We start from the raw sequence: 19,491 nt of genomic DNA, 5'->3' as shown, positions 1-19,491 counted from the left end.
GGGGGCAGCACTCCCCCTCCTGATCACAGCCCCTCGCCCGGCGGCTAGCGGTGGAAATTCCACATTCCCGCGGCGGAGGCCAAGTCTCGCCGCGTGGGGTTCGTTTCTGGTCATCGGCAAGTGGCGGCGGTTGGACTCCCTTGAAACCCTCGCAACGAAAGTGCACCGGGGGGGGGGGGGGGGGTGATGGCGATCTCGCCGGCCGTGAGCCTGGACGATGGCCCTTGGGCAGCGAAAGGGGGGGGGGGGGAGGCTCCCGTCGTCAGCGGTTTCGGCAGCGCGGCCGCAGCCACATACCGTTGTGCCGCGTCGCGGGGAACTTGGAGCGAACCGCGCTGAGCAGCGTGGCGAAGTTCTGCTCCAGGAACCGGCCGGCGGCGGCGGCACGGGCTGGGCAGAGGCCGCTCATCCAGCAGTGGATTGGCAAACGGGGCCCGCGACCGACGGTGGATATTGAGCCCCCCCCCCCCCCGGCCCCTTTGTGGTCGATTTGGGGACTTGCGGCCGAGGATTTTCACCGAGGGGGGGGAGTGGGGAGGGAGGGAGTGAGAGGTCTGCATCGTGATTGGGGGGCGGGAGACGATTGCACTCTGCACAGACAAGAGTCACTCTGACCATCATCATCATCACCTTCATCATCCCTATAGCACCTTAACATTAATTTTAGCCTGCCGGTGGTGGCGGCGGTGGCCACTCTGCACGTGGCCTCGGGTAGTCAAGCACTGTTGTGGAGGCATCGGCGAAATGTGTCGGTGGATCACCACACGCACACCGATGTTGTTGTGAAACTCCCTTACTCCGCCGTGGGTGGGCGTCGAGAGGGAGCCGTGCCACCTGGCTCTGCCGGGAGGTTATGGCAGAGTGTGTGGACTAATCTCCATCTGTTCCACACTCCCTCCTTTCCTGTGAGGTGGGGGTTTGAGGAGGAGCCGTACCCCCCCCCCCACCCCCTGACTTTGCCAGGCGAAGGCGGTTACAGCAAAAACGTGGACTCCACCCGTTTCCGTGTGTACGGGATCTAGCGTTTCCCCCTCGCACGCGTAGGTTTTCCCCCGGGTGCTCTTGATTTCCTCCTCCCGCGTCTTATAAAACGTTCACCCGTGTTACATTTAGAAATTATTCCATTATCCAGATGCATCGCGATTTTTAGTCGCCGAACGTTAAATAAATGGGTTGACAAAGGAATGTAAATTAAGTTATTTTAAATATTAATCGTCCGCGTGTAGCGCGTACTGGTATTGTGCATCCCCCTGGACGACGGGGAACGTGTGTGTGTGTAGAACTTGTTTTGCACCGTACGTAGCCAACCGTGCTAATCGGAGATGCACTCGACGTGGATGAGTGTCGTGGGGAGGTGGGGGGGGTAAGGACGCCAACCTAAACACACTCGGCAGTCAGAGAAATGAGCTTTCAACTTAGATGACGATGTTTTAATAACAACGACGACGATGTTGCTGTGAAGTTTGAACGTCGAGCCATTGTGCGACTCGTGACCCCCCGCCCCCACCTCTCTCTCTCTCTCTCTCTCCGCCCACTCCACGTTCTTCGCCGGGAGCTCGAGTCGCGCTCGCCAACTTTGCTTTGCTTTGTCGCGAATCGCTCCCCCGACCCCCGAGTGTGTGCGCGCCGCGGATGTGAATCGCCGTTGCGGGAACGACGTCTCGCGAAGCTCGTCCGTTCGCTTTTATTATTCAAGCACTTTCCTTAAATAAAAATAAAATGTTTTAAATAAATTGTAGAGAGAGAGGGAAACGTTGGTTGGTTGCTGAAGGACTCTTAAACTCGATGCGGGCTGGCAAGGGCGTGTTCCCAGGTCCCTCGTTTCGACCACACCACCCAGGTCCGACGTTTCGGCCACACCACCCGGATCCCGCGTGGCGGCCACTCTCATTCCAGCCGTGCCACCCGGCTTTTCATCATGACGCCTTTCCCCGAACCTGCCCCATAGTGTGGGGGGGAGGATGGGGGGCACGTGGCATAAGCTGACATCGTCACCGTTGTCCGTGCGGTGACGTTTTGACAAGTTCATGAATTGATGAGTGAATGTGTCAATCGATACTGGGGAAGAGGGAAACAAATCCTAAAACGACGTGAAATTGACTTTAAAAGTCGGAAAACTCCAATCAACTAGGGCTCATTTCCACACCTGTTTTAAAGATTCTTGAATTGATTGAACTCAACTCATCCAAGCTACTAGTTAAGTGTGATAACCATTACGACACTGTAGTGGCTATTTAAACGTAGGGTTTGTGTGCAAGTTTATAGGTTTACCGCTTAACTTCCAATCGGGCCCAACGGAGACAACAAAGACAAAGATCCCCCGTGTAGCCTTAGACTGTAGGGGCAAGTGCTGTTCGCGAGCAGTGGCACGCGGCATATGACGGAGTGGGTGGCCAGCAATCACGCCCGCGCGCCGCCTTTGTCTCCCTGGTGGCAATCTTTTAACAGACGTCACTCATATTATTTGGGTCTTTCGGTAAATTCACGTAGATGGGTTAAAAGAAAATAACCAAAAAACTACGAAGTTGTTTTTGACCACGATCGCTTATGTTGCGGTCGAAACGTCGTTGTTTTTTGGTTATTTTATTTTGTTATTTTATTTTGTTATTTTATTTTGTTATATTATTCGAACCTATCTACGTGAATTTACCGAAAGACTCTAAGAAGATGAATTCCTGCAGTCACGAAAGCTTTGAGTCCCGGCCAGACAGTCAGACACTCATTTGAGGCCGGGTCGACCGAGGGGGGTGGGGGGTGTTGGCCCAAGAAGGTGTTTCAGCAAATCGACACCGCTGTTTGGCGGTGTCCGTGAGCGGGAACGGAGCTCGGGGGGGGGGCGAGCGGTGGTGGCCCGATTTTGCGCGGCCAATGGGGGGGGGGGGGGCCCACGATTTACAATGTAAACACTTTAATTTAAATATTCTATGGGTCTTTCGGTAAAGCCACGTAGATAGAAAAATAATGCGAAAAAATATCAGGACGTTTCGATCCCTACACCGAAGGACCAATAGAATATGTATTCCTACAGCCACGAAAGCTCTAAGTCAAGACTTAAATTTCAATTTTATTTGACCTTGCGAAGGCCCCGCTGGGCTGTTTATTTAGCTCTTCTTTTTTTCTCTGAAGTGACTCGGCTATCACAAATGATGGCGTCTCAACAAAGCGTGGCTTCTCGTCGTCATTGTCATCACGTGGAAATTGACAGCAGCAGCAGCAGCCGCAGACAAATACAATACTCTTAAACGCGTGACGTTGATTCGAAATGTTTGGTGGGGGAAAAACCGGAGGACCCGGAGAAAAATCCGCGTGACCACGGTGGGGGGGGGGAGGACAGAGAGACACCGCAAACTCCAAATATACAGCAGTAGGCATCGTCAGGGTCGGCATCGAACCCACGACCTCCTGCATACAAGGCGAGGTTGTCAACATCCCCTAGCCACCGTGATCATGATGAGAGAGAGAGACACCGCAAACTCCAAATATACAGCAGTAGGCATCGTCAGGGTCGAGATCGAACCCACGACCTCCTGTAGACCAGGCGAGGTAGTCAACATCTCCTAGCCACCGTGATGATGAGAGACACACAAACTCCAAATATACAGCAGTAGGCATCGTCAGGGTCGAGATCGAACTCACGACCTCCTGCATACCAGGCGAGGTTGTCAACATCTCATAGCCACCGCCGGTAGCAGCGCTCACGGCCACGCCGCGTCTGCAATGCGCTCGTGATTTCCCCTCCGGAGTATTTTTATATATTCTAGATTTGAAGCTTTCGTGACTGCAAGGATTCATATTCTTAGGTTTTTTCGGTAAAGTTAAGTAGGTAAAAAATTAAAATGAATAAAAGTAAAATAAAAATTAAATAAAAATAAAAATCACGACGTTTCGGAGGCAACACAAGGCAGAAGCTTGTGTTGCCTCCTAAACGTCGTGATTTAAATTTTATTTTTTATTTTACTTTCATTAATTTTAATTTTAACTTCTTTACCTACGTGACTTTACCGAAATAACCTAAGGATTCTGTTTGTACATCCCTGGGCTGGGCCTGGGTGGTAGCGGTGGCTCAGCAGATAGCCGGGCCGCGTAAATTGGCGATTTGATGGACCCGTCAAAAGGGTTGACCCGAGTTCGATATCGGGCTATCATCAGCGGCGAGTGGATTCTGAACTGGTGCTAAGTGGCCTTGCAAGCCTTCGCCAGCCTGTACTGACTGGTGTGGTGAAGTATGGTCAAAGACACCCCCCCATACCCCTCCCCTCCCCCGTGACCGACAAGACATGGCTGTCATCCAGCAGTGGATGACAACCATAAAAAGAGAGCCGGACAGACGGTGACTTCCATCTCCTTTGCTGTGGTAAATCCCTTCTCGCTTGATCAATAAAAGGCTGCCGGTTGGTTTTCTTTAATTTCCCCCCTCCATGCTCGTGGTGGCCAGTAGCATGTGGAACTTTGGGCCAAATGTTGGGGTCGGAGTTGGGGCCAACATGGGGCCAACGTGAGGTCAACGTGGGGCCAATGTTGGGGCCAATGTTGAGGCCAACATTGGGTCAACGTTAGGCAAACGTTGGCGTGTGGTTGACTGGGTGGTGAGTGTTCAAATGTACCGTAATTCGCGCAGTCGTATGTTTTCTCTCACGAGGCAGTGTTACATTGGTGGTGGTGGTGTTGTTGTTGTTGATTTGCACTCTGCGTCAGAGGTCGCAATCGGGTACCCGAACCCTACCCGATACCCGGCTACCCGTACCCGGCCGGGTACGGGTACCCGTTTGCGACCCTGGTGCGGCCGGGTACGGGTACGCGTAGGCCGTGAGTCACTGGTGAGTAACCGTTTGTCACTCATTTCCCAACGTCTTGTCTCTTCTCACAATTCAAGTTCCTAGAATCAACCCACCCGCGCCTGCAACATGGCTTCATCCCAGAGGTCGCAATCGGGTACCCGTACCCTACCCGATGCCCGGTCGGGTTCGGGTAGTCGGGTATCGGGTAGGGTACGGGTACCTGATTGCGACCTGGTGCGGCCGGGTACGGGTACGGGTAAGGAATCAAAATCCGTTTGCGACCTCTGCTCTGCGTGTAACCTTGCCTCTGGGTGTGAAGTGTCGGGGGGGGGGGGAGGGGGGGCTTGGGCGCGCGGTTGTGCTGAGAATTGGAGTTCGCTGATGGAGGACGAGCCGCGGCTGTTATTAAAACGCGAATTTGCTGCCTGCAGCCTTTCGTCTACGCGTGTCTGCCTGTGTCCTGTCATGGCGTCGATCACCCCCCTCGCCCCCTCTTCCCCACCATAGGACGAGCACGCGCGTGGGTACAAACGCAAACTCGGGAGACGGGGGGAGCGGTGGGCGACGAGGCGAACACGGCAAGTCCCCGTTTAACGCGGTGGATTGCGTTCCGCCGGCAAGTGTGTGCGGCGGTGACGCTACAACGGCGCTTGTGCCAGGCTAGGTGCAGGAGGTCACGGGACAGGCCGGGTGCCACGGGTTGACTGAGATGACTGGCGGATGCACCGCCTGTGCCTCCTACGGTGCCAGGCTAGGTGCAGGAGGTCACGGGACAGGCCAGGTGCCACGAGTTGACTGAGATTCAAGTTCAAGTTCATTTATTAGGTATAGCCCTGTGAGCCATTCGGCTCTTGAATCGGGTGCAACCGCAACAAACAAAAAACAAAAACATGAACAAAAAAAATCTTAAAGTGAATATGTGACTAAGTGCAAACAGAAAATCCAAGAAAAGACAGCAACATATTGCAGAAAAAAACACCGCACACCAACGCTGTGTGCAAAAATCCCAGTGGGATGCAAGTCAAACAACAACAACAACCATAACACAACTTAGTCTAACTCTGTACTACAACAAACAAACATGGCTAAACCAATACACTTTTAGAAATCACCAAAATAAAGCCATGAAAGCAATGAAAAAGCAATCATAGGAACTGACGGAATTTTCACAGATGACTGACATGCACCGCCTGTGCCCCCTACGGTGCCAGGCTAGGTGCAGGAGGTCACGGGACAGACACCCAGGTGCCACGGGTTGACTGAGATGACTGACAGATGCACCGCCTGTGCCTCCTACGGTGCCAGGCTAGGTGCAGGAGGTCACGGGACAGACACCCAGGTGCCACGGGTTGACTGAGATGACTGACAGATGCACCGCCTGTGCCTCCTACGGTGCCAGGCTAGGTGCAGGAGGTCACGGGACAGACACCCAGGTGCCACGGGTTGACTGAGATGACTGACAGATGCACCGCCTGTGCCTCCTACGGTGCCAGGCTAGGTGCAGGAGGTCACGGGACAGACACCCAGGTGCCACGGGTTGACTGAGATGACTGACAGATTCACCGCCTGTGCCTCCATGCAATCTCCAAAGACAAAGATCCCCCGTATAGCCTAAACAGACTGTCGGGGCAAGTGCTGTTAGCGAGCACCTATCAAGGCCGGCACGGCACACGAGGGGGTGGGTGGCCAGGACCACGCTCGGCCGCCTTTGTCTCCCCAGTGGCGATGTTTACTACAAACCGCACCGGTGACTGTACTAATTTGAGTCTGAGTCAACCTAGGGGTGGCCCAGGACCAGTTCCGATAAATTGTCACTCGTGTTGGCGGCCGTGAGCGGGAATCGAACTTGGGTTCAACGGGTTCACGTTGCAGGCAGAATCGCCACAGTAATCATAATGAGTCGTCCATAAATGACGTCACGCACCTAGGGGGGGGGGTTGATAAATGTGACGTCACATCAAAATGCGCAACTTTAAATAAATATAGGTGACACGTTCTACTTAATAAAAAAATTTAATAAATGTTTTCTCCTACAACATCAGAGTGCAGCGCCACATTAAATACGCACTACAATAACAATAGTTTAAAGCGATTAGAAGCATGTTTATTTTTGGCGGGGGGGGCGGGGCAGAGCTGAGTTGGGGTTAAACTGAAACGCATCTGAATGTGATCGCGTTTCAAGTTGTTTTATTTAAAAAATCGCGTTTTTTGTCTTCGCCCAGTGTCCCTCGCCGGGCGCCGTAGCGCCGTCCGCCTATATAAGGAGGAGGCGAAGGTGACGGCGATTCCCAGACGCGCTCCGTTCACGCCATAGCCGCTCCGCTGGTTTTACGCCACCGCTCAGCTCACCGCTCTCAACTCACCGCTCTCAACTCACCGCGGGTCTCACGCCACCACTGTAGCCTCACCACTCACGCTCACCCTCACCGCTCATCACCACTCATCCTCACCGCTCGCTCCTACCCCTCCCCTACCCGTGAGGGCTCCGTCTCCTCACCCCCACAACTCCGCCATGGCCTACCAGCTGTACAGGAACACGACGCTGGGAAACAGCCTCCAGGAGAGCCTGGACGAGCTCATCCAGGTGAAGGCGACGTCCGCCGCGTGCGAGAGAGAGAGAGGCGACCTCCCCCCCCTCCGAGCGCGCTCGAGTGGCGGGGACCCTAAGCGGCGGCGGCGGCGGGCGCTAGGCGAGGCCGAGGCTCCGCGCGGAGACGTAGGCCCGAGGAGCGGCGAGTGGAGTTCGCGTAACACTCGAGACGTGTGGCCGCTGCTGTTGTTTGTGTTGTTGTTGTTTGTGCTGTTGTTGTTTGTGTTGTTTGATTATCGGTGGTTTCAACGGTGTCGTGGTCGTGAGTTGTGGTGGTGATGGGGGGGCCCCGCTCGCGGCCGCCGACGCCCCGGGCTAGACACGATCCGAGGTGGGTTCTGAGCCTCGCCCTCTAGGTCGACTCGGCCTCAAGTGAGTTACCCGGTGTGGAGCAGACATCGCCGCTGGGGAGACAAAGGCGGCCGGGCGTGGGGGCTGGCCACCCCGCCCGCTCGTGTGCCGTGCCGGAGTTTGTAGATGCTGCTACTCGTTAGGCTGTTGGGGGGGGGGAGATTCAATGCCCATGGTGTTAACTAACACACAGTCTGAAGTATTTCATGTGGAGCCCTTCCGTTTGAGATGGACAAGTCGTCGTGGTTGGAGTTTAGAGACCACACGGGGCTTGGTGTGGTGATCTTATGAAGTAATAAATGTTTTTGGGTTAGATCGCGTTATTTATGAATGTATCTAACCCAAAAACCTTTATTATGTTAAACTGATCTTACGAAATTTTTTTTTAAATCATGCTCAAGGAAGCGAACGTCTATTTAAAAAAAAAATAAAGTCTATGCCGATGTTGGTATACAAACACACGGCTGTCACAATCCAAACCCGTTAGGACATATTCTTGTACAGGGAAATCGAGGTTTCAGGTCTACATGGCGTACAGCCGTTTCAATACGGACGAATCATTTGTTTTTGTCTATTTGTGTTTCTCCCTTGTGATGGTACTTTGTGTAGGACGAACGTTAGGATTTAAAAGGGGCACCGGGTGAACCAATAAGGTCTGAGTTGGGCTGTAATAAGATAGGGCACTGATAAGTGGTTGACGGGTGTGTAGTAGTTTATAGTAGTGTATAGTGTGTTTTCTGATAATTGTTTTTTTACCCTTCTATCTGGTAACAAAACTGACACCTTTTTACAAGGAGTCATGTTTGCATAGACCGCAATACCTGCAGTCATAATACAAACAAAAGAACATAACTCTGATAATGTGCACTGTCCTTGAAGTTGATTGGTCCACACCCGAGACAGCTTTCCTTAGAGCCTAGTCTCACATGGTGTTGGACCAGATGACGCCAAAAGGCGCACGACTTCAAGGACAGTGCACATTATCAGAGTTATGTCTTTTGTTTGTATTATGACTGCAGGTATTGCGGTCTATGCAAACATGACTCCTTGTAAAAAGGTGTCAGTTTTGTTGCCAGATAGAAGGGTAAAAAACCAATTATATTTTTACTGGCAAATGAGGTTCCCATAGTGTAGTGTGTTTTCTGTTTTATTTTCGGTGTTTTATCTCTCTCAAATTTAGCATTCTCAGGAAGAACGTAATCAACCAGGTAGGGTGTTGGCTGTTATGTTATCCGACTGTTGTATTACATTACATTTCTAAGTATACTAGATTTGTGTTTCTATTTCATTTAAACCTGATGATGATTGCTTGTGTTGCAATCGAAACGTCGTATGCTAGTATTTTAATTTATTATTTTCTCTTTATACGTGACTTTACCGAAAGAACCAAAGAGTAGTAGTGTATTGTGGCATACCTGTGAAGCCGTACGGTTTACCCCGTATTCTTGTGCAGAGAAATTGAGTTAAAACAAATGCCCATGTGTTTGTGTTTCTCCCTTGTGATCGAACTTTGTGTAGGATGAACGTTGACATTCATAAGGGCACCACGGGGTTGACCGATACGGTCTGACTTGGTCTGTAATAATGTGGGAGGCACTGATAAGGGGTTGACAGCTACTTGAACGATCCGGCTGATGGAGGAGGATGACGGTGGGGGTGGGGAGGGGATCGGTGCCGTTTCCACGAAGGACTAACAAGGCTTGGAGTAGAATGGGATTGCGGCTGCATGGGGTTAGGACCCGTGGGGGGGTTGGGGGTGGCACAACCTGCAGTCCTGGAGCTGCATGCGGATCTTTAAGGGCTGCCGCTACGTGACGTTGTTGACGTTGCAGTGCGGCTCATGAAACATTGACGAGGAGGAGGGAGTGGGGGGGGGTTATTTTGGTTGTCGAACTTCTTACTACCCCCCCCCCCCCGGGTTCGGTTGAAGCGGCATCCTTCGTCGCGAGCGAGGCCACAGTGGGCGACTGGCGGGGGGGCCCTGGTGGCGTTAAGCGCGGCCCCTGACGTGTGACCCCCCCACCCCAACACACAAATAGTTAAAACACCCCTCCCCCCCCATCATCATCGTGCTGCTGTCAAACCCCCAATGGTTTCAATGGCCCCTCGCACTTCTGAGGTCCTATCGGCGAAAATGCCCCCCCCCCCCCTCTGAAAATTGGCGAAGAACGCTGCTGTAGATGATTTGGCTGCTGCTGCTGCCATCAATGTCCACGTGATGACGATACAGCCACTTGGTTGAGCTGCCATTTGCGATGGCCAGAATCGCTTCTGAAAAGAAGAGCGATAAAATAATAATATAGTTTAGTACAGCGCAGCGTTCTTCATTGTACGAGGCCCGCGGGCCACTGGCGGCCCCTGGGTGGCCTTTAGTGTGGGCCCGCGACAACAAAGAGTGAAAACACCCCCCCCCCATCATCATTGTGCAGCTGTCAAACCCCCAATGGTTTCAAATGTATGGTGGCCTCTCGTACTGCTGAGGGTCTTATCGGCGAAAATGCCCCGCCCCCACCACCTCAAAAAACCAGCATTCTTTGCTAAATTTTCAAAGGGTTATGTTGAGGGGTTGGGGTTATCCGATTGATTACAGAGACTCCTCTACTTACAAACGAGTCTGGTTGCAGACTTTTGTTCACAAGTCTAGTTTGTTCATGAGTCCAAGTTTACTCCTGTCGAATACAAACACGTTACGGCATGTACACTAAACACGGGGAACGGCCTTAAAAGTTGTATAATCTCCTGTAGATGTAGATGCCACTGGTTCTTCACGGTCCGAACGGGGCAACGGGACCTATGGACAGGTTTGTTCGTATCTCTGAAAGTTCGTAAGTAGAATGTTTGCAAGTCGATGAGTCGCTGTACCGTAACATTGCAAGCGTCGTCCACCGACTGCACAACACTTGGCAGGACTCTTGGGAAAATAGTCGGCAGACTCCGTGATGCTTTCTTGGGTAAACACGTGCAATTGAGGTGGGTTAGGATTATGACTTTGGGGGTGGGCTAACGTATGTATGTTGAACTTCTTTCGCGTTCTACGTAGCCAAACCGTGCTATGGTGTGGGGCAGAGGGTTGGCGATCAAAATAACGAGACGAGCCACATTTTTTGTTCGCATTCAGAAAATTAAAAACAACCCCCTCCAATAATTTCAAGATCACAGCCGCGATGCACCGCGGCGAAATACGGAGACGGCGTCGCTCGATAAATAACGTCGTCGTCACGAAGCAGAGGGCCTTGAACAGCCACCGCACGCTTCTCTGGAGCCGCAGGTTTGCGACCCCTGCCCGGGTTTGGGCCTAGGGTTTACAGCTTCATCCTCACGATCCCTGGGCAAATATCCCACCGCAGTCGGTGTGTCCACTGCACATGTCGTCATTTGTTGTTTCCACTTTCCGCTGCCTTGTAGTGCCAATATGTCTCAAGTGGTGCACATCATAGTAGTGGAGTGTATGGTAGTGTATAATGTAGTGTATGGTAGTGTACAGTGTAGTGCATCATCATCACGATCCATGCCAATATGGGTCAAATAAAGTGGTCACATCATAGTTCTGTAGTGTATAGTAGTATAGTGTATGGTAGTGTATAGTGTAGTGTATGGTAATGTATAGTGTAGTGTACGGTAGTGTACGGTGTAGTACATCATCATCATCACGATCCATGCCAATATGGCTCAAGTGGTATTGGCCACATCATAGTTCTGTAGTGTATAGTATAGTGTATGGTAGTGTGTAGTTTAGTGTATAGTGTATGCTAGTGTATAGTATAGTGTAGTGCATCATCACGATCCATGGGCAGATATCCCACCGCAGTAGATGTCCACTGCACGTTTCGTATTTTGTTGTTTCCACTTCCCGCTGCCTTGTGCCAATATGTCTCAAGTAGTACACATAATAGTAGTGTAGTGTATAGTGTATGGTAGTGTACAGTGTAGTGCATCATCATCACGATCCCACCGTAGTGGTTATGTCCACTGCACATTTCGTCATTTGTTGTTTCTACTTTCCCCTCTGCCTTGTGCCAATATGGCTCAAGTAGTAGTGGCCACATCTTTTTGGCACGATGTCGTAAAGCCCATTCTCTGTTAGGTCTTCCTCTCTTTCCAGTTCATTACATTTTTCTGAACGACAACACACTTTACATTTTCTTGTTGTCCATCCTACACACGTGTCCAAATAGTGCCAGTTCTATGTGCAGAATTTTTCTTGCCGCTATGCTGTTTCGTGCTTAGTAGGGTGTAATAGGTTGGGGTTATAGTTTAGGTAGTAGGGTTTAGCTGTTATGGTTAAAGGGCACGCTTGGTCGAGTTGGGGGGTTTGGTTTCAGGGGTTAGGACAGGGTGTTATAGCAAGACTTGTGCGCTTGGTGTTCAGACTCGTATCTCTGATCGCTGCTATTAATCTGCACCTGTGGGCACAGCAGGTCCCGGCCGTTAAAGTATTTTGGTTGATGCGTGCGAGTGTGTGTGGTGTGAAAAGGAGTTTTCTGTTCACATGGTCTTACTTTAGTCGCCGTGTATACATTGTCGTGAGCGTTACCTGGGCTCGATTCTCAACCGTGGCTAAGGTTCGGTGGCAAAAGAAGAATTTTGGTGGAGGGGGGGGATAGCCTGAAGCCTCCCTCGGCTCGGCCTTAGCGGAGTATCTTTGCAATTAAACAAATACATGTGCTGCTTTGGCAGTGGTGCACAATTCATAGAACTCGCACTCGTCAAGATGGTAAACAAATCATCGCGTGGCGCTTTCCGGTGGCTGTCTGGAACGCTCTTCCTTCCGATATTAGTAAGCCTCTGGGGACTGCACTTGTAATTTGTCGTCGAGATTGACGAACTAATTTCTTTAGAACTTATTTTTACGTTTAGTGCGGGGCACCTCCCGATTAGCGCGGGTGGCTACGTACGGTGCGAAGAAATCCATCCCGCATCGTCAACAGCGCCTCGTAGATAAAATAAAAACGCAATTCACATCTTCCCCCCCCCCCCCCCTTGATGTCGTTTCGCAAATGCGCCGTCGCTTTATGAACACCGCTGCCTGATTTGCGTCGTCTCGGCTACACACTTGCGTCGCTGGCGGTATCTGCGATGTCCTTTCTCGTTATCCATCGCCCACTACTCCCCTGCAAATATCGCTTCGACGGACGTTTCGATATCTGTTGTCACACGTTTTCGGGAACGCATCCCCAACGTAAGCCCCGTGTATGTTGCCGTATGATCGCTGACGTTATCTTTTGGTATTTTAAGGCGGCGGCGGTGTTGTTGTTGGCGAGTGCGAGTTGTTTTTTAATAACCGAGTCTCCGGCTCTGGGGACCGGCAGGAGGCAAGACCGAAATGCCTGCGGTCAATGTCATTTAATCGTGTCATGGTGGACTCGGAATGAACATCGTGACGTAATGGGTCATATCAATTCTAAATTAGAAGTTTTTCGTGACTGCAAGAATCCATACTCTTTGGTTTTATTTGGTAAAGTTACATAGGTAAAAAAAATAATCTTATTTTTACCTACGTGACTTTACCGACTAAAACCAAAGTATGGTCATATCAACTAACAAACGGTGCCTATGTCATTGTAATTACAATACTTAGTAGCAATAATAATTGGCTATCTCTGGCGTAGGCCAATCAGTTTCAAAGACAATGCGTTTGTTACACTATGTAACACTATTGTTGTTCCTGGGTAGTAAGTGTTAATTGCTTATGCCTAAGTATAGAAAATGTCTATTATTCCCCGCAGACTTTGCTTTTGTGACCAGGACAGTGATAATTTGAAATTTACCTATTTTCAATGAGAAAACGGGTAAATTTGTGTCTTTTCGTTCACACATGAATCAAAATTAACATGTATTTATACTAAAGTAATTAAAAAATTACTACGAAATATTTAGAAGGGAGTAGTTTTTCGAGATTGACGATTATACTGTAAATAACTTTCATGAATCAGCCCCCAAATGTTTTCTCCCATCATGTTCTCGTTACACTGTCCTTGGTAGCGGCGTTCAAAGTCCAATCTATCTTGGTGGAAGTGCTCGCCTTGCTCCTCTGAGTACGCTCCCATGTTCTCCTTGAATTTATCAAGACGAGTAGTTTTTCACCATAAACACATTCCTGCGGAGGGAGCTGGTAGGAACGTTGGGTTGCTCGGTCAATGGCCTGCAGGGTCAACGGCGGCGTGGTGTATTCCGTAAATATGGCCGACTGTGAGGGCGGGCACAAGCCGGCGTGAGTAGGTTAAACGTTGAGTTTTATAAGGGCACCACGGGGTGACCAGCCCCTCCCCACCCAGCCCCACCCCTCCCACCCTCCCCACCCAGCCCCTCACTGCATGATGGACGGACACAATAATCCCCTGTGGGCTGGTGTAACCAGGAGGTTCCTACCAGTATCAGAGCGTTTGTTGCACGTTCACCACAAGCGTGCGTGGTCAATGCGGACTTGATTCCCTGCAAAAGGTTTCTAATTTGGTGTTTGAACATCCTAACGACTCCTGTTTTTTATTGCCGGAAAGGGGACAAACCTCTTCTTCTTGTTCGTTTCCCTACTTTCATTCTGGTCCCATGACAAACAAAAAGTGATCGCAACAACGAAATTAATTACTATAGAGCCCAGGTCTGAAGCACCCCCCCTCCCTCGGGGATGTGTACGTGCGGGCTGGTAAAGATGCCACTTCCTCACCCTCCTTTTGTGAGCGCGCCGCCGATTGCCGCCGCGTGTGCGATGTGGCTCACGAGGGTTTGTGGTGGTGGTTGTGTGTGGGTGTCCAGTCCCAGCAGATGAGTCCTCAGCTGGCGCTGCAGGTGCTGCTGCAGTTCGACAAGGCGATCAACGCGGCGCTGGCACAGCGCGTGCGCAACCGCATCAGCTTCCGCGTAAGCCTGGCTTTGCGCGCTCGCGCTCACACACTCGCACTCCACAACAACCGCCATTCGCCACCTAAGTGGCGGCGATGTCGCCACGACGCTTGTGCCAGGCTATATCTGCACGTTAAAGCCACGTGAAGTGTCGAACGCCCGCTGGCAGGAGGTCATGGGACGGACCCAGGTGGTGCCATGGGTTGACTGACTGAGATAACTGGCCGATTTGCACACTCGTACACAAACACACCTGCACAAACAAAAACTTAAGATCCCCCAATATAGCCTCAATAGACTGTAGGGGCAAGTGCTGTTAGCGAGCACCTAATGAAGGCCAGAACGGTACACGAGGGGGTGGGTGGCCAGCTCCAAGCCCGACCGCCTTTGTCTCCCAAGTGGCGATGTTTACACACCGCACCAGGTACTCATTTGAGGCTGAGTTGACCTAGGGGAGGCCCAGGACCGGTTCAAATAAACCGTCACTGGTGTTGGGTTGGTAGCGCTACGCGCTAACCACTACACTACCGCTCCACGCACACACACGCTCAACCATCCTTCGCCGCTATGTGGCGGTGATGTCAATACGGAACTCGTGCCAGGCTCGGTGCACTTTGAGGCCGTTGTGTGAGGTTTTAAAGGCTCACTGGCAGGTCACAGGACAGACTCCGTGATATGGATTGACTGAGATGACTGACGGAGGCACGCACACATACACAGACACTCACAAATGTACAGAGACACAACAGCTTGTGCCAGGCTAGAAGCGTGTAAGGCTCGCTGCTGGCAGGAAGTCATGGGGACAGACCCAGGTGTTGACTGAGATGACTGGCAGATGCGTGCCACGTGTGCCACCCACTGTACTGCGTTTCTAGCCGCCCAGCGCTCCGCTCGACGTTGCGAGCATCGCTCCTCCGCTTTCCGTTGTTTCTGCAGTCTGATCAGCTCTGCATCTTGTATCACATCAGCCCACGTGTTCTCTCGCCCATGCTCTGCCGTTTAGCCCCCTCGACTCGTACCCTCTTCCTAAATGTATTCCTACGCACGCAATTCAGCACTTGCATGTTGAACTTCTTTCGCACCATACGTAGCCAACCGTGCTAATGGGAGGTGTGACGCATTGATTTTAATTGGGGTCTTTACTTGCCTAATTATTTATTTCCTTGTTACCCCCCCCCCCCTCCGTGTCTCCACAATGTCCCCATGCCAATCTCTCCCTGCGTGCCCCTGCCCGTGTCCCCGGCACCGTGTGTGTCCCCCCCCCCTTCCCGCGTGTGCAGGGCTCTCTGAACACGTACCGGTTCTGTGACAACGTGTGGACCTTCGTGCTCAACGACGTGGAGTTCCGCGAAGTCACCGACCTCGTCAAGGTCGACAAAGTGAAGATCGTGGCCTGCGATGGCAAGAGTGAGCGCCCAGACACCATGGGCTCACACTCACCACGCACTCACCTCGCCACCCGCTCACCTCGCCTCACCGCTCGCCACGCGCTCACCTCATCGCTCGCCGCTCGCTCACCTCACCAAGCGCTCATCACACTCATTTCATCATGCACTCGCCACAAAAAGACAAAGATCCCCATATAGCCTCAACAGACTATCGGGGCAAGTGCTGTTAGCGAGTGGCACCTATGAAGGCCGGCACGGCGCACAAGAGGGTGGGCGGCAAGCACCACGCCCGACTGCCTTTGTCTCCCGAGTGGCGATGTTTACACCACACCAGGTAATCATTTGAGGCTGAGTGGACCTAGGGGAGACCCAGGACCCGTTCAGATAATCGTCACTGGTGTTGGACGCGGGCGGGGAAATCGCACCCGGTTTGCCGGGTTCATAGCGTAGCGCTAACCGCTACACCCACCCCTCCTCGCCACACTCGCTCTGTCCTGCACGCACGTCAAATTTTACGCGAGTTTTTTTGGTTACCCGACTGAGATGGTCAACTCCGCTACACTTGAGTGGGGGGGGGAGGGGTGGGGGGGGGGGGCACCCGGTCTAATCGCAGCTCTGCGAGTGCGCGTGGGTTTCTACGAGAGCCCACAATGAGTGTGTCGGTGAATCGTTCGGTGAATCGTTCGGTGAATCGTTCGGTGAATCGTTCGGTGAATCGTTCGGTGAATCGTTCGGTGAATCGTTCGGTGAATCGTTCGGTGAATCGTTCGGTGACCGTCCGAGACCATCAGTCAATTCGTGACGCTTGAGAACCCTTTTTAATCGCAGCCGGTGCCGACTTGGCAGCGCTCGGCCTTTGAGCCACCGCGCTCCCCCTCTCTCTCTCTCTCTTTCTCAGTGGCCCGCTCCCCGCTAGTGCTCGCCGTGACATGCGGGCCCCCTCCCCTGTGTCTCCTCTCGTTGGTCACAGCCTCGGGCTCGACGTCTGCGGAGTGAGGAGGACGAGGAGGAGGAGCGGTGGCGGAGTGGAGCCTCGTCGGAGCAGCGGCGGCTCGCTCGCTCACCGTCCACCAGCCTCCGATACACACCCACTCCCTCACCATCCATCCCACCACTCCCTCCACCAGCACCTGATACACACTGTTCACTCACCCACTCCCTCACCATCCATCCCACCACTCCCTCGTCCTCCACCAGCCCCCGATACACGCAGTCCACTCGCCCACTCCCTCACCATCCATCCCACCACTCCCTCGCCCTCCACCAGCACCCGATACACACCGTCCACTCAATCACTCCCTCGCTCTCCACCAGCACCCAATACACACCGTCCACTCACCCACTCCCTCACCATCCATCCCACCACTCCCTCCACCAGCCCAGCGTATATGGACGTGATCTGCTGGCCCCACTCTGCGCCTACGCTGCTGGTCGTGTTTCGCCTCTCCCACTTCCACCCTGCGTGACCCACCAACACCTCCACCACCACAGCCGAGTCACCCGCTCTGCACTCACGGTTGAAGATGCAGGGTTGTTGTCGTGGTGGTGGTGATGATGATGATGGTGGTGGTTGCAGCAAGCCGCCCTCTCTGATGGTGCGAAACCCGGACTATAAATATATCCCCGTAAAAGAGAATTGGCTCTTGGCACCTTGATTTCGGACTGTCAAATAATAATTCGGTGCAATCGTTGCGGCACGTGACATTGTGAAGACGTTGTACATCTCGAGTCCGAGGAATGGATTTTAATTTGCAAAATCATTCCAGCACATCCACTCAATTCACTCCCGTCTCCTCGTTCGATGCTGTGCCTCTCCGGTCACTACCCCACAACTCTCCCATCATCCTCCCAGCTGCCATCATTCTCCCAGCTCCCATAATCCTCCCAGACCCCATGACTCCCATCCCCATCAAGTGAATCTCCTTAAAAATCGCCCCTACCCTGCCCCAACTTTTCTGTTCCAGGCTTAAGTTGCACCCCCCCCCCACAACCACCACCCACACTGTCACCCTTTGCATAAAAATAGTTAACATTTTAAATTGAATTGTTTTGTTCCCTCTGGCGTCTCTCTTTATGTTCAGTGTAATTTATTTGTCTCAGTTTTGACGAGAGAGCCCCGCGCACGTTACCAACGGTGCAACCTTCGAATTTTTTTTTAATAAAGGATTTTCTTTGGTTTTCTATTGTTGCTGGTGGTCGGTGATTTCATTTTACAGCCGGCACAGTCCGAGATGAACGATGTTCCGGGAATCCAATTTGGCCACGCCACATCTTCTGACACAGTGGTGGCTGGCCTGCCTACGATCCATCATGGGTTTAACCAGGCTGGATTGTGTGAGGAGCTCACGAATCCTTTAAAAGCTTGGGTAAAGTCCCATCGGCGAGCTCCTCCGCCAGGCAAGGCTGTGTTGGCCGAGTCGTGTAGCCCGCATGCCCAGCCACTGCATGCCTTAAACAGCTTTTGTTAGAGGGGGCTAAATGGGCAGGGCACGGGCTAGAGAAGAGATGGAGTGATGTGGTACAGGAGGATGTGGAGCTGAGTGGACCTGCCGATGACTGGTACCAGCGGTGTCAAGATCGGCCTTAGGAGGCTTGTAAAGGACGCTGCTGCTACTGGGCATTTGGAGGCAGTCACCCTCCAGCGACAACAGCGGGCAGAGGAGCCACAACAACGAGTGGAGTGCCGGTCGGCTAAAACACAGCAAGTTGGCACAGTAGGGTACACAGGTGGTGCATCGGCCACTCATCTCAGTCGGTCGTCCCATGGCACCTGGATCTGTTCAATAACCTGGCCGGCGAGCGCTCGGCACTTCACGTGGCCTTGCAGTGCGCACAGCCGTGAGGACGTCGCCATGTTCGATGAACGAGCGAGTTCAATTCCCGCCCGTGGCCAGCAACACCGATGACGATTATCTGACCTGGTCCTGGACCTTTCCCTAGGTCGACTCGCCCTCAAATGAGTACCTGGTGTGGTGTGTCGTAAAACATCGCCACTCGAGAGACTAAGGTGGCCGGGTCGTGGTGCCGACCACGCACCCGTTGGTGTGCCGTGCCGGCCTTTGTAGCTGCTGCTCGCTAGCAGTACTTGCCCAAACGGTCTGTTAAGGCTACACGGGCGATCTTTGGTGAACATATAACACATTCCTGCAGAGGGAGCTGGTAGGAACATTGGGTTGCTCGGTCAATGGCCTGCAGGGTCAACGGCGGTGTGGTGTACAGTATTTCGCAAATATACCCGACTGAGGGCGGGCACAAGCCGGCGTGAGTAGGTTAAAAGTTGAGTTTTATAAGGGCACCACGGGGTAACCAGCCCCTCCCCACCCAGCCCCACCCCTGCCACTCCCCACCCAGTCCCTCCCCACCCAGCCCCTCCCTGCACGACGGACGGACACAATGATCTCCTGTGGGCTAGTGTAACCAGGAGGTTCCTACCAGTATAAGATGGGTACCTTGTTATTCTAGTGGTAGGTGCCTTGTGCCGATAATCCCGACTTCTCAAGCCAGCGCTAGGGTTGCCCACCAACCACCAAATCCAGACGCGTTT

General features: G+C 52.4%; 1 protein-coding gene across 2 annotated transcripts; it reads left to right on the top strand.

The window, feature by feature from the left end:
* Positions 1-7,052: 7,052 nt before the first annotated feature.
* GTF2A2 (general transcription factor IIA subunit 2) lies at positions 7,053-18,128 on the top strand. 2 transcript variants are annotated; one of them, XM_078880857.1, is made up of 4 exons: positions 7,053-7,362; positions 14,473-14,577; positions 15,840-15,960; positions 16,918-18,128. In XM_078880857.1, the coding sequence occupies exons 1-4, from the start codon at positions 7,291-7,293 to the stop codon at positions 16,941-16,943; spliced, it is 324 nt and encodes a 107-aa protein (XP_078736983.1). In that variant the 5' UTR covers positions 7,053-7,290; the 3' UTR covers positions 16,944-18,128. The 2 variants fall into 2 exon arrangements, with proteins under 2 accessions (XP_078736983.1, XP_078736982.1); XM_078880856.1 differs by having other exon boundaries at positions 15,840-15,966.
* The last annotated feature ends 1,363 nt before the right edge of the window (positions 18,129-19,491 follow it).

Source organism: Lampetra fluviatilis, chromosome 59, assembly GCF_964198595.1.
Source record: "Lampetra fluviatilis chromosome 59, kcLamFluv1.1, whole genome shotgun sequence".
Taxonomy (NCBI): domain Eukaryota; kingdom Metazoa; phylum Chordata; class Hyperoartia; order Petromyzontiformes; family Petromyzontidae; genus Lampetra; species Lampetra fluviatilis.
Note: the sequence above shows the minus strand (reverse complement) of the source record. Positions and strands in the feature narration are given on the sequence as shown.